Source organism: Salmo trutta, chromosome 11 (assembly GCF_901001165.1).
Source record: "Salmo trutta chromosome 11, fSalTru1.1, whole genome shotgun sequence".
Lineage (NCBI taxonomy): Eukaryota > Metazoa > Chordata > Actinopteri > Salmoniformes > Salmonidae > Salmo > Salmo trutta.
The window spans coordinates 8,826,392-8,840,352 of record NC_042967.1 but is presented as its reverse complement, the minus strand read 5'-3'; the positions used below and the strand labels follow the sequence as shown (position 1 = coordinate 8,840,352).

The window sequence follows — 13,961 nt, the reverse complement described above, 5'->3', positions numbered from 1 at the left end:
TCTAGCTATGTTTGCTAGCCAGCCAGCCAATAGAAAGAGCATTGCATTGCGAAGCCGACTTGAGCGGCAACAGATTTCCACAACGATTTCCTTCATAAATACAAAATACTTTGATTGGTTAGAGACGATACAATCGCTGATGACTTTGTTTTGTACAATGCCCCTCGTCACCACAAACGACTTCAATGATGGGAGTCTCAGACTAAAGTATATTGCGAATGACAAAGAAGGAAAATCATTTGGTGTGAGTCATCAGGCTAATAGAAGGCAGGCTAAAGGCAGCACCTGTTAGGGGGTTAACCTGATGCGCCATCAGTCTCTGAATCACAACTATAGGAGCAGGACGGAGCATCGCTAGCCGAGTCTGTGTCTGTTCTCATATGGACACCTCCCTGTCCCTGCAGACCAAATCTACGCCTCGTCCTGGTTTCATCCAGTCTGTTGTCATGGAGACGTTGTTTTGTGTTTGACTGTCTGCGGTTAACAGTGTTGTTCCCCAGACCAGAGTTGAGGACACTTTCCCTTCCACTGACCTCCACTATGTCGCCTCTGGTCCTGGCCTGCTTGGTGATGTCCTCCCCAGGGACCTTGGCTGCAACAGTCTGGGTCTGGGAATCCAAGATGGCCGCCCAGTCTCCTCGGTTAGTTTACAGCCAACCACCTGCAGGAAGAGGTTACAAAATAAACTTTACAAACATGGCAGAGAACTCTACATATGGAGTTTGAGTCCATTACCTGGTTAAGTTCAAACATAATGTTTGTTTTAGTATATAAACATAAGTTGTATTTATTTCATTTTATGCAGGCGAATATCTTGCTATTGATGCATATATATATGTTCTCTATATGTATTTCTCCCTTACCTTGATCCCACATCTTTAATCCACTCTCTGGTCTGTCCTCTACTGTCTCCACTTTGAGCAGCTGCAGATCAGGCTTCCCATCCTCCATGTCTACTGACTGTAAGAGATACAGAGTGAGAGAATGTTGGATCAAGAAATCTGATATGAGCACCCTGCTATGGAGCATCTTCTGATTGGGCAATGAGGGATTGCTATGAGTACTATGCAAACATTGTCATTGATTTGATTACTTGACACTCTTTAAAAGGATAGTTCGGGATTTTGGCAACTAGCTTTGCTAACTAGCTTAGCGCAAAGAATGGAAGTCTGCGGTTACACCTAATCCAGTTTTTGTGCTAAGCTAGTTAGCACTGGCGTGTGAAATTATCTCAAACTTCCTGTGTACTGGACGCAGAGATTTAAAAATGGTATCCACAAGTTCATCTGACTTATCCCTTTAATGGTTTGATAATTCAAAGGCATAGTCCCAGACTTAAGACAAGCTTAATCAAGACCTGGGCCCGTATCTACAAAGTGTCTTGGAGTAGGAGTGCTGATATAGGATCTGTCCATACAATCTTATTTATTATAAACTAAGATCAGCACTCCAACTCTGAGATACCATGAGTAGAAGTGCTGATTGAGGATCATGTCTTATTCATTATGATCTAAAAAGGCAAAACTGATCCTAGATCAGCACACCTACTCTAAGAGGCTTTGTGGATACAGGCCCTGACCTAATGCCATACAGACAGTAGTTCACAGTGGGCTCACCTCAGTGAGACTGTGTGTGTTCCTGTGCTGCTCAGCTGGTTCCAGGAGGTGTAGTCTGGTTGACCTCCATGCCCATGGTCCCCTTAGGCTTCCCCAGACACTCCTCACATACCTCCTCCTTCACCAGCAGTACCTCTAAACCCTCCAGCTCCTGGAAGAGACAGGTGATACAGATTACACAGACATACACTCCCTCAGGTACGTACACACAGATAATAAACACACTTTGAACATGGAGTGTTTACCCATCCCCACTACGTTTGAGTACTATACTGTAGTTACAGAATGACTTCAATGTTGCAAAACCCATCATGGTGGAAATAAATAGGTTGTTGTGGGTAAATATGTCAGCTATGATAAGTCAAAAGTCAGACAAACCCGACTAAACTATTTTGACATGTACAGTATGTGTTTGTTAGTGAGTGGGTCTGTGTAGGTATATTTAGTAAGTGTATATTTGTTATAAAGCGCTGCTGTGTGTATGCAGTATAGGGTGAGCTCAGATCTAATGTACAGTTAATTCAGAAAGTATTCAGACCGCTTGAGTTTTTCCACATTTTGTTACGTTACAGATTTATTCTAAAATGTTTTAAATCATCCCCCCCTCTTCAATCTACACACAATACCCCATAATGACAAAGCGAAAACATGTTTTTAGACATTTTTGCAAATGTATTTTTTTATTTTTTAAATATCACATTTACATACGTATTCAGACCCTTTACTCAATACTTTGAAGCACCTTTGCCAGCCTTGAGTCTTCTTGGGTATGACGCTACAAGCTTGGCACATCTGTATTTGAGGAGTTTTTCCTATTCTTCTCTGCAGATCCTCTCAAGCTCTGTCAGGTTGGATGGGGAGCATCGCTGAACAGCTATTTTCAGGTCTCTCCAGAGATGTTCGATCAGGTTCAAGTCCGGGCTCTAGCTGGGCCACTCAAGGACATTCAGAGACTTGTCCCAAAGCCACTCACTCCTGTGTTGTCTTGGCTGTGTGCTTAGGGTCGTTGTCCGGTTGGAAGGTGAACCTTTGCCCCCTGTCTAAGGTCCTGAGCGCTCTGGAGCAGGTTTTCATCAAGGATCTCTTTACTTTGCTCCGTTCATCTTTCCCTCGATCCTGATAAGTCTCCCAGTCCCTGCCTCTGAAAAACATCCCCACAGCATGATGCTGCCACCACCATGCTTCACCGTAGGGATGGTGCCAGGTTTCCGCCAAACTTGATGCTTGGCATTCAGACCAAAGAGTTCCATCTTGGTTTCATCAGACCAAAGAATCTTGTTTCTCATGGTCTGGGAGTCCTTTAGGTGCATTTTGGCAAACTCCAAGCAGGCTGTCATGTACATTTTACTGAGGAGTGGCTTCAGTCTGGCCACTCTACTGTAAACGGCATGATTGGTGGAGTGCTGCAGAGATGTATGTTCTTCTGGAAGGTTCTCCCATCTCCACAGACGAACTCTGGAGCTCTGTCAGAGTGACCATCAGGTTCTTGGTCACCTCCCTGACCAAGGCCCTTCTCCCCCGATTGCTCAGCTTGGCCAGGCGGCCAGCTCTAGGAAGAGTCTTGGTGGTTCCAAACTTCTTCCATTTAAGAATGATGAAGGCTACTGTGTACTTGGGGACCTTCAATCCTGCAGACATTTTTTGGTACCCTTCCCCATATCTGTGCCTCGACACAATCCTGTCTCTGAGCTTTACGGACAATTCCTTCTACCTCATGGCTTGGTTTTGCTCTGACATGAACTGTGAGACCTTTTATAGAAAGGTGTGTGCCTTTCCAAATCATGTTGAATCAATTGAGTTTACCACAGGTGGACTCCAATCAAGTTGTTGAAACCTCTCAAGGATGATCAATGGAAACAGGATGCACCTGAGCTCAATTTCGAGTCTCATAGCAAAGGGTCTGAATACTTATGTAAATGAGGTATTTTTATTTATTTTTAAACCTGTTTCCACTTTGTCCTTATGGGGTAGATGAGGGGAAAAAATTATTTAAAACATTTTAGAATAAGGCTGTAAAGTAACAATGTGGAAAAGTCAAGGGGTCTGAATACTTTCTTATTTTCAATGACGGCCAAGGGTTAACTGGGTTAACTGCCTTGTTCAGATTTTGACCTTGTGAGCTCGGGGATTCGATCTTGCAACCTTTCGGTTGCTAATCCAACGCTCTAACCACTAGGCTACCTGCCGCCCCGAAGGGACGGGAATTTCAATGAAAGTCTTAGAATGAAAAGTCCTTTTTTGTGTTTATTAAACAAACAAGTTTTAAATACACCATATGAAAACCACATTTACAAATGTCTCAACTAAAAATCAGCATGAACTTGATAAAATGCATACATTTTCTCTTTAAAAAGAGTCTTTGGGAAAGAAGTAAGTAGTTGAATGGAAGTAATGAATTAGGCATTTGTGAACAACATATAGCCGACACAGGACAAACACAATAAGTAACAGACTTGTTAGGCTTATATATGCCTTAGAAATTACACAATGTGTGGATGAAATATTTTACCCAGGAATATTCAACACTGAAATCTGGTACTCATTATTCCAAATACATCTGTGGATCTTTTCTACTGACAACAATTCAAATTAATCTTTGTCTATAATGCAGGATTTGTCAAAACGTCAGAAGCGATCAAGTGGAATGTTTACTTCCTATGTTATAGAGTGGAATGTTTTTTCTGCTGATGCAATATTCTAGTTATTACAAATGCATCGGTGGGTCTTTTCTGCAGAAAAAAATAAATATCAATTTTCCTTTAAATACAGGATTTGATCTAAACGTCATAAGCTATGTTATAGAGTGGAATGGGTTTCTGCTGGTGTATCCTGAGGTAGCTCCTTTCTGAGAACCTCTACCTGCAGTGCGTTCAGATGAACGGCCTCTCTCCCGTGTGGACCTTCAAGTGCATCTTCAAATGGTGGTGGCGAGAGAACCTCTTCTCACACTGGGGGCAGCTGTAAGGTTTCTCCCCTGTGTGGACCCTTTGATGCCTCTTCAGGTCACCAGCCTGGGTGAAGCGCATGTGACACTGGGTACAGCTGTAGGGTTTCTCCCCTGTGTGGACCCTCTGGTGGATCTCCACCTTCTGGGAGCAGCTGAAGCCTTTGTTACAGAACATGCAGAGGAACCGTTTTTCTTTACTACCGCCTGATATTGCTCCCCTTCCCTGGGCCTGGGCTCTAGCCCTGTTATTTGAGTTCAATACCTGATCGAAAAGGATGCGGCCGTCTGAATCAGGAGGTGCCATTGACGTGGACACTGAGTTGCGATCCCTGAATGCGTGTAAAGGGGAGTGGGTTGCAACATTTAGATTTGTCTCTAAGCTTTCCCTGTAGTCTAAGAAGTTATTGGTGTTGCCCTGTGAGTGTCCTTCAAAAAAGTGAGTCTCGTCTGCATTCCATGTCAGAGATGTGTCGCCCTCCACTTTCACAGTCACCTCATCTACGACTATAACCTCCCCTTTCTTATCTAGGCACCCTTCAGAGTATACACTACTACTATACTGGTTCCAGTCCCCTCTAGACAGATCAGTCTGTCTCTCTAAACCCAAGGATATGTTGCCAGGGTCCATCTCTGTAACGTAAGAACAAGACGGATCATCACCACCATTGTCTAATGTTTCACCATCTCCACGGGAATGAGCAGGCCTCTGGCTCTGGTTAAATAACGGTAAATACTCTGAGCTGGGAGCAGGAGGACAGTCCAGTGGCTCCAGCCCCAGTCTCTTTGGATCTGATAATTGGTCAGATCCTCTGTGTAAGAGCCTTTGTGTTACAATTAAAGTCTTGGTGTCTGTCTCTGACTTGAGGATGGTGTCCGGCCTTCCACTGACCTCCGTGATGCTGCGTCGGTTCTTTGGCTCGTGAGCAGCGGTGGTGGGGTCCTCTGTGGCTTCATAGGGCACTCCAGCTGCTCCAGTCTGGATGTCTCTGCTGTGCCGTGGGTCCTCCTCTCCTTCAGATCTCTCCTGCTCGACCTCAGAACCTGCAGCCTCTGCATCTGCAGACTGACACAAAAAGAGAGTTTATTACCGGTAAATGAGTGGAATTGGATAACAATGTCATAGGGAAGTCTCCCCTATGGCAGATAAATTAGGATGTACATGTAAGCAAGTGAATAGCGGAGGGGAGCCTTTCTGAAACTGGTCACATTTGATGTACTGTAATTTTAATTACTCATACCTCTATTACAATAACGTGCTGGGTTGAGGTTCCACTCCCTTCATCTACAGCTACGGGTTGGTCATTTCTCCATGTATTGTGGCCCACTGGCTTCACAAAGTTCCTGTGGCCTCCAGTGAGATGTCCTTCACCTGAGAGAGTGATTGGATATAAAGATGTGGTTAGCTTGTGTGCTCAACGCTATATTGACTATTGTACACTATTGACCGTTTTGACAGTCTAGAATTGGCAAGGATGTAAAGCAACACTTGTCATAACTTCTTGCAAGATAACTAAGTAATTAGTGGAATTATTGCATACTATCCAAACACATGTGGGAAGGGAACGTGGCAAAATGTACCTCTTGCCATTCCTCTGTATCGGTCGAGGACCTTTACACTACTGGGACGACTGGGGAGGGCGCGCTCCCGTGCCACCTTCAGTTCCAGTAGCTGTAGTTTCCTCCGCAATCCTCTGTTTTCTTTCTGGCTCTGAGTTACTTCCAAACGAAACACTGCATAGTCGTCGTCTACGAGTTTACAGATCTCTGCCACGGCTGCATTCGCTAATACCTCCATAATGGAGGCTATTTGAGTGTGAAAAACCATACAGTTAGCCATTATTAGCAGCTAGCTAGCGTCAGCTAGATAACGCCTATCAACCAAGTCCTGTCTCCAACGCGAATTAAAGACTACTTGGGGTACGTATCTGATGCTTAGCAGTTCAATTAGTCATATTTGTAGTTCCATTATGTTAATAAATGTCTAAATAAAAACACTAACGTGAAAGTTGTTCTCGGTCACTGTTTACTTCCTTTTAGAGTGAAAAGAAAGAATTTGATTGGTTGGCGTCATGGGGCGTGATTAAATGAAAAAAAGAGTGCTCTGAGTTGCTCTTTGAAATATGCTATTGCTAGCTGCATTACAAATTAATCAAAACATTTCACAGCCATATTGTATCCACCACTGAAATATACATAAATGCAAATTAACAACAAATCACGACGTGTCATGATCAGTATCCTTTACACTCAGAACAGACTTGTTTAGAAAGAAGAGTGTGTTAGCTATAATATCTATATATATAGTACAAGTCAAACGTTTGGACACATACTCATTCCAGGTGTTTATTTATTTTTACTAGTTCTACATTGTAGAATAATAGTGAACACATCAAAACTATGAAATAGCACATATGGAATCATTTAGTAACCAAACAAGTGTTGAACAAATCAAAATATATTTTATATTTGAGATTTTTCAAAGTTGCCACTCTTTGCCTTCATGACAGCTTTGCACACTCTTGGCATTCTCTCAACTAGCTTCATGAGGAATGTTTTTCCAACAGTCTTGGACTGTGCGGTCCAACTCATCCCAAACCATCTCAATTGGTTTGAGGTCAGGTGATGTGGAGGCCAGGTCATATGATGCAGCACTCCATCATTCTCCTTGGTAAAATAGCCCTTACACAGCGTAGAGGTGTGTTTTGGGTCATTGTCCTGTTGAAAAGCAAATGATAGTGGGACTAAGCACAAACCAGATAGGATGGCATATCTCTGCAGAATGCTGTGGTAGCCATGCTGGTTTAGTGTGCCTCGAATTCTAAATAAATCAGACAGTGTCACCAGCAAAGCCCCCCCCCCCACACACACACACCATCACACCACCTCCTCCATACTTCACTGTGGGAACTACACATGCGGAGATAACTCTGGGTCTTCCTTTCCTGTGGCGGTCCTCATGAGAGCCAGTTTCATCATAGCGCTTAATGTTTTTTTGACTGCATTCGATTTTTATTTTTATTTTTTTCTTGAAATTTTCCCGGATTGACTGACCTTCATGTCTTAAATGAATGATGATGTGTCGTTTTTTTTTTGCTTATTTGAGCTGTTCTTGACATTATATGGACTTGGTCTTTTACCAAATAGGGCTATCTTCTGTATACCATCCCTACCTTGTCACAACACAACTGATTGGCTCAAACGCATTAAGAAGGAAAGAAATTCTACAAATTAGCTTTTTACAAGGCACACCTGTTAATTGAAATGCATTCCAGGTGACTACCTGCCTCATGAAGCTGGTTGAGAGAATGCCAAGTGTGTGCAAAGCTGTCATCAAGGTAAAGGGTGACTACTTTGAAGAATCTCAAATATAAAATATATTTTGATTTGTTTAACACTTTTTTGGTTACTACATGATTCCATATGTGTTATTTCATAGTTTTGATGTCTTCACTATTATTCTACAATGGTAGAAAATTGCAAAAAATGTATAAAAACCCTTGAATGAGTAGGTGTGTCCAAACTTTTGACTGGTACTAAACGTAGAAAAAAAGAAACGTCCTCTCACTGTCAACTGCGCTTATTTTCAGCAAACATAACATGTGTAAATATTTGTATGAACATAAGAAGATTCAACAACTGAGACATAAACTGAACAAGTTCCACAGACATGTGACTAACATAAATTAAATAATGTGTCCCTGAACAAAGGGGGGGTCAAAATCAAAAGTAAGTCAGTATCTGGTGTGGCCACATTAAGTACTGCAGTGCATCTCCTCTTCATGGACTGCACCAGATTTGCCAGTTCTTGCTGTGAGATGTTACCCCACTCTTCAACCAAGGCACCTGCAAGTTCCCAGACATTTCTGGGGGGAATGGCCCTATCTCTCATCCTCCGATCCAACAGGTCCCAGACATGCTCAATGGTATTGAAATCCGGGCTCTCCGCTGGCATGGCAGAACACTGACATTCCTGTCTTGCAGGAAATCATGCACAGAACGAGCAGTATGGCTGGTGGCATTGTCATGCTGGAGGGTCATGTCAGGATGAGCCTGCAGGAAGGGTACCACATGAGGGAGGAGGATGTCTTCCCTGTAACGCACAGCGTTGAGATTGCCTGCAATGACAACAAGCTCAGTCCGATGATGCTGTGACACACCGCCCCAGACCATGACGGACCCTCCACCTCCAAATCGATCCCGCTCCAGAGTACAGGCCTCGGTGTAACGCTCATTCCTTCGACGATAAACGTGAATCTGACCATCACCCCTGGTGAGACAAAGCCGCGACTCGTCAGTGAAGAGCACTTTTTGCCAGTCCTGTCTGGTCCAGCGACGGTGGGTTTGTGCCCATAGGCAACGACGTTGCCGGTGATGTCTGGTGAGGACCTGCCTTACAACAGGCCTACAAGCCCTCAGTCCAGCCTCTCTCAGCCTATAGCGGACAGTCTGAACACTGATGGAGGGATTGTGCGTTCCTGGTGTTAGTCGGCAATTGTTGTTGCCATCCTGTACCTGTCCTGCAGGTGTGATGTTCGGATGTACCGATCCTGTGCAGGTGTTGTTACACGTGGTCTGCCACTGCGAGGATGATCAGCTGTCCGTCCTGTCTCCCTGTAGCGCTGTCTTAGGCGTCTCACAGTACGGACATGGCAATTTATTGCCCTGGCCACATCTGCAGTCCTCATGCCTCCTTGCAGCATGCCTAAGGCACGTTCACGCAGATGAACAGGGACCCTGGGCATCTTTCTTTTGGTGTTTTTCAGAGTCAGTAGAAAGGCCTCTTTAGTGTCCTAAGTTTTCATTACTGTGACCTTAATTGCCTACCGTCTGTAAGCTGTTAGTGTCTTATAGACCATTCCACAGGTGCATGTTCATAAATTTTTTTATGGTTCATTGAACAAGCATGGGAAACAGTGTTTAAACCCTTTACAATGAAGATCTGTGAAGTTATTTGGATTTTTACTAATTTTCTTTGAAAGACAGGGTCCTGAAAAAGGGATGTTTATTTTTTTGCTGAGTTGATATATATATACATTTTTTTACATTTACATTTTAGTCATTTAGCAGATGCTCTTATCCAGAGCGACTTACAGTAGTGAATGCATACATTTCATAGAATTTCATACATTTTTTATTTTATTTATTTATTTATTTAAAAAAATGTTCCTGTGCTGGAAATCACATCTGATTCTCTGGTAAGATTCAAAGGTCCCTGCATCTCATCCAGAATCATCTGTACAGGATCACAACAAGGCTCTGTCATCTCACCCTGAACACCGATGACTGTAGGAGCTCAGGCCCAGAAATGATGTTCATTAAGTTCTCGGATGACCGTAAATATGGACACAGCAAGCAACTCAGACAGGCATCTCCAGGCTGAAATTGACAGGTTTTCACTGTGGTGTAGCCAGAACTACCTGGGCTGGACCTCAATGCAACCAAAACCGAAGACCTGGTCATTGACTAGAGAAGAGACCAACCTACCATCCCAGCGCTGGAGATTAATGGACAGATCATTGCGCGAGTGGAGGACAACAAATATCTAAGAAATATAATTGACAACAAGATCTTTCAAAAGAAACACTGGACACGTTCACTCAAAATGTCAACGCCTGTTCTTTCTAAGGAAATTGAGGAAGTTGAATGTACACCAATCATTCCTGCAAGCGTTTTAAGAATGCTTTATAGAATCCATTTTAGCCTTTAATATTGTGGGGTATTTTGGTGCTATATCGAACACGTCAGAAGCCATTGACCCACATGGTAATAGGAATCAGTGGGAAGGTCATCAGAGAAAGTCAGGAACCCCTTAGTGACATTTACAAAAAACGAATGAGGAGGAAGAGGGAACAAATAGCCTTTAACATAACACACTCACTAAATGACCATTATAAATTGGGTCGTTCGAGCCCTGAATGCTGATTGCCTGAAAGTCATGGTATATCAGACCGTATACCGTGGGTATGACAAAACATTACTTCTTACTGTTCTAATTACGTTGGTAAGCAGCTTATAATAGCAATAAGGCACCTCAGGGGTTTGTGGTATATGGCCAATATACCACAGCTAAGGGCTGTATCCGGGCAGTCTGCGTTGCGTCGTGCCTAAGAACAGCCCCTAGCCGTGGTATATACTCCATGTACCACACTCCCTTGGGCCTTATTGCTTAAGTATAGCCCCCTACCCTCCGGGCGCAGGCATAGAGAGCATCTTCTAGTTTTGTGCCAACATCCATCAAACTCCTCAACTCTTGAAGTTATTATTAGTATATATATGTCTGTGATTGCATAGAATGATTCTAATCCTTTATACTGTAGCCAACATGTTTTTGTGTTCTATGTTGTTATGTGTCTTGTATGTACTATTCGTCACCACATATTAAGTTCCCACCCAGGAAATAAAAGTTATTTTAATTGAATAGAATGACTTTATTTCATCTACATCACCTTAGTAATGTAAATATTAAACTGTCCTTGTGTTAGCCTAGGTTTACTGTCTCTCTAAAAACAGTTATTTACACAAGCCTGTTTGAAATGACTTAATTAATTAGGGGTTTGTGGTTAATTACCCTCCTAAACAGAAGTTAAAAGGATGTACCCTCTAACCCAGTTTGTAGAGACCAGTCAGTCTGAAATATCAAGGACAGGGCAACATTCGTTCATGTTTAATATTTCACCCTAGTCATCGCAAGGCCTGAATCCTTCGGAGCCCTACACTATGAATCAGGTTTGAGGAGTTAGTAAGGTAACTTCTGTCAACTCAGAGTTCAACTCGGGATAACTGGAAAAACAGGAAAGTGGCTCACCTTTTAGCTAGGTTAATTTCAATGTCAACAAATCCTTCAAAATTGACCTGCTCAGTGGCAGTCAGGGCTAACTCAATTTATCCTGAATGAAGAGTTACCGACCAATGAAATCCGATACACTCCCTCTCACAAAGATTGTGCCATCATCCCCTTCATTTGAGGAAGGCAACTGATTAAATATTTTATTAATCAAATGTGTGTGTAAAAAAATATATACTGAACAAAAATATAAATTCAACATGTAAAATGTTGAAATGACTCCAGACATTTTACATACACACAAAAAGCTTATTTCTTTCCAATTCTGTGGACAAATTTGTTTACATCCCTGTTAGTGAGAAATTTGAATGCACAGAGTAACCGTGACGAGATACTGATCATTGTTGTGCCATTCATCCAATGCCATCACCTCATGTTTCAGCATGATAATGCACGGCCCCAAGTCGCAAGGATCCGTACACAATTTCTGGAAGCTGAAAATGTCCTATTTCTTTCATGGCCTGCATACCAGATGTCACCCATTGAGCATGTTTGGGATGCTCTGGATTGACGTGTGCGACAGCGTGTTCCAGTTCCCACCACTATCCAGCAACTTTGCACAGCCATTGAAGAGTGGGACAACATTCCACAGGCCACAATCAACAGCCTGATCAACTCTATGCGAAGGAGATGTGTCACACTGCATGAGGCAAATTGTGGTCACATCAGATACTGACGGGTTCTGATCCATGCCCCTACTTTTTTTTTTAAAGATATGTGACCAACATATGCATATCTGTATTCCCAGTCATGTGAAATCCATAGATTAGAGCCTAATTAATTTATTTCAATTGACTGATTTCCTTATATGAACTGTAACTCAGTAAAATCTTTGAAATTGTTGAATGTTGTGTATATATGTTTTGTATAGTGTAGTAGTTTGTAGCTATTTCTGTTGGTTTTAGATGTAGTAGGGAACTGGTTGAGGTGAAATAAGGAAATAATGAGTATGATGAGGCAGAGTAGATTATATAGTAATAGTTGCTGTGATGGTGTATGCAAAAATGGCGAAAGATTTTCATGCAAATATACAAAAATCGGCATAAAGACAACATGCGACCTTGCGAAAATCTGGGTTAGTCTACAATACATGATGAGATTATTATGGATAAGAGTGAAAATATTTTTATTTGTCATATGGAAGTGTCATGACTTGCCCTTTTGGGTGAGGATCATAGGCGCCAGATTTCCCCCCCCCCCCCCATCCCTACCTCTCTCAGAGGGGGAGAGGGGTGAAGTTGGCCGTTTTATGATGGTCGTAAATACCTGCAGGAACTCTCTCTCCCACAATGAAAGGGAAGTGAAAAATCCCTTCATTTACAACAGAGAAAGATAGTAGTACTGTGACATCAAAAGGTTGAATAATGAAACAATATTTCTGTAATCCAAACAGTTGGAATGGTCCGTGGCTACTTAAAGAATAATCCTATTGAATTTGTTACTAATTTGTGATGTAACTAAGAACAGTATAACAACATAACTGTATCTCTGAAAGTGTATATTTCCCAGTTGTCAGGTTCACATCCAAATGTTGGGGAACTTACATGATTAAATATTAAACTATTTGTGAGAAGATAAAATGTGTTAGCCTTCTAAATGAGATAATTGTTTTTCATATAAAGTCTTAACCAGTCAGTGACCACACCCACGTGAGCACAGACATTATGTCAGCGTCATGGAACGCCCCCTTTTCCCAGAGTGCATAAAACCCACTTCTAGCGAAATTAACATTAGACCAGCGGGACCGACAGCGTGAGCTGGAAGGTACGAAATGGTTAGACACTGAAACTTTCAACAGAGAAGAAGAAAATATCTATAGACCAGAGAGCATGGAGCTGTAGCTACATGTTGAAATGGTTAGCAATTTAAATAGCTACCACTCTATAGACCAGTTACGTGCAGCGCTAGCTGAATACGTTATGAATGGTTAAGAAATCTACAAAACTAAAGACTACACATTCACAGTCTGCAGCTGTAGTCTGCGGCCTGGGGTTGATAGCGATAGACCCTCTGGTTCCTATGATACAACCATGATCACCCTGGGCTTCAACTTCACGGGGAGTGGTAGAAGACAACCCTGGTGGTAATCGGTCTTCTCCTTCATGGTCTCATCTAATGGCTGGTGACTGGGTTCATAGAAAGCCTGGACCTGGGTCTAGCCTTCCTCAGTTACCTCATGGTTACCCCACAAATGCAGACATGGTCACGATGGGGGTTCACCATGAGAGGTACCTAGCCTATAAAAAAATAAAGGAGAGCCGCACACTCTAGGAGCTCAGATGCAAAAATATTTATGTCCAACGTTTTGACAGACAAGCTGTCTTCATCAGGGTATCTAGCCTATAACACAGCACACAATCCCAACAACACCCAAACAATGGCTAGAGGTCAAGGAGGGAGCTCAACGACTAACCACCTGAGGGTGGTGGATCCTGCTTCTACTGCCTCTGTCATTGGGTCACAATGTGGGAGGCTGAGCATTAGGACTGACGCTGACAAGCCGTACGCCTTCCCTACATGTGGGAAGTGTTTCGCTGAGTCGAACTATATGAAG

General features: G+C 42.7%; 1 protein-coding gene and 1 long non-coding RNA gene across 4 annotated transcripts; one reads left to right on the top strand and one right to left on the bottom strand.

The window, feature by feature from the left end:
- The first annotated feature begins 552 nt into the window (after window positions 1–552).
- Window positions 553–1,280, top strand: LOC115201963 (uncharacterized). The gene is made up of 2 exons (XR_003879865.1): window positions 553–641; window positions 925–1,280. It is a non-coding gene; the product is annotated as an uncharacterized LOC115201963 (long non-coding RNA).
- LOC115201869 (zinc finger and BTB domain-containing protein 17) lies at window positions 576–6,644 on the bottom strand. 3 transcript variants are annotated; one of them, XR_003879840.1, is made up of 6 exons: window positions 6,142–6,644; window positions 5,802–5,932; window positions 5,453–5,626; window positions 1,617–1,767; window positions 864–960; window positions 576–661 (listed from the first exon to the last, which is right to left on the bottom strand). XR_003879840.1 is itself a non-coding variant. In XM_029765748.1 (5 exons), exons 1-4 carry the CDS (start codon window positions 6,398–6,400, stop codon window positions 1,648–1,650), a joined length of 684 nt encoding a protein of 227 aa, XP_029621608.1. In that variant the 5' UTR covers window positions 6,401–6,644; the 3' UTR covers window positions 725–960; window positions 1,617–1,647. The 3 variants fall into 3 exon arrangements, 2 of the variants coding, with proteins under 2 accessions (XP_029621608.1, XP_029621607.1); XM_029765748.1 differs by lacking the exon at window positions 576–661 and having other exon boundaries at window positions 725–960; XM_029765747.1 differs by lacking the exons at window positions 576–661; window positions 864–960; window positions 1,617–1,767 and having other exon boundaries at window positions 3,841–5,626; window positions 6,142–6,641.
- Window positions 6,645–13,961: the final 7,317 nt, after the last annotated feature.

Bases quoted from the DNA above. Each gene is read 5' to 3' on its own strand.
- LOC115201869 (XM_029765747.1), bottom strand. From the start codon at position 6,400: ATGGCTAACTGTATGGTTTTTCACACTCAAATAGCCTCCATTATGGAG. The intron at 5,933-6,141 runs GTACATTTTGCC...TCACTCTCTCAG, and splicing joins ATACAGAGGAATGGCAAGAG to GTGAAGGACATCTCACTGGA. The intron at 5,627-5,801 runs GTATGAGTAATT...TTTTTGTGTCAG, and splicing joins AGCACGTTATTGTAATAGAG to TCTGCAGATGCAGAGGCTGC.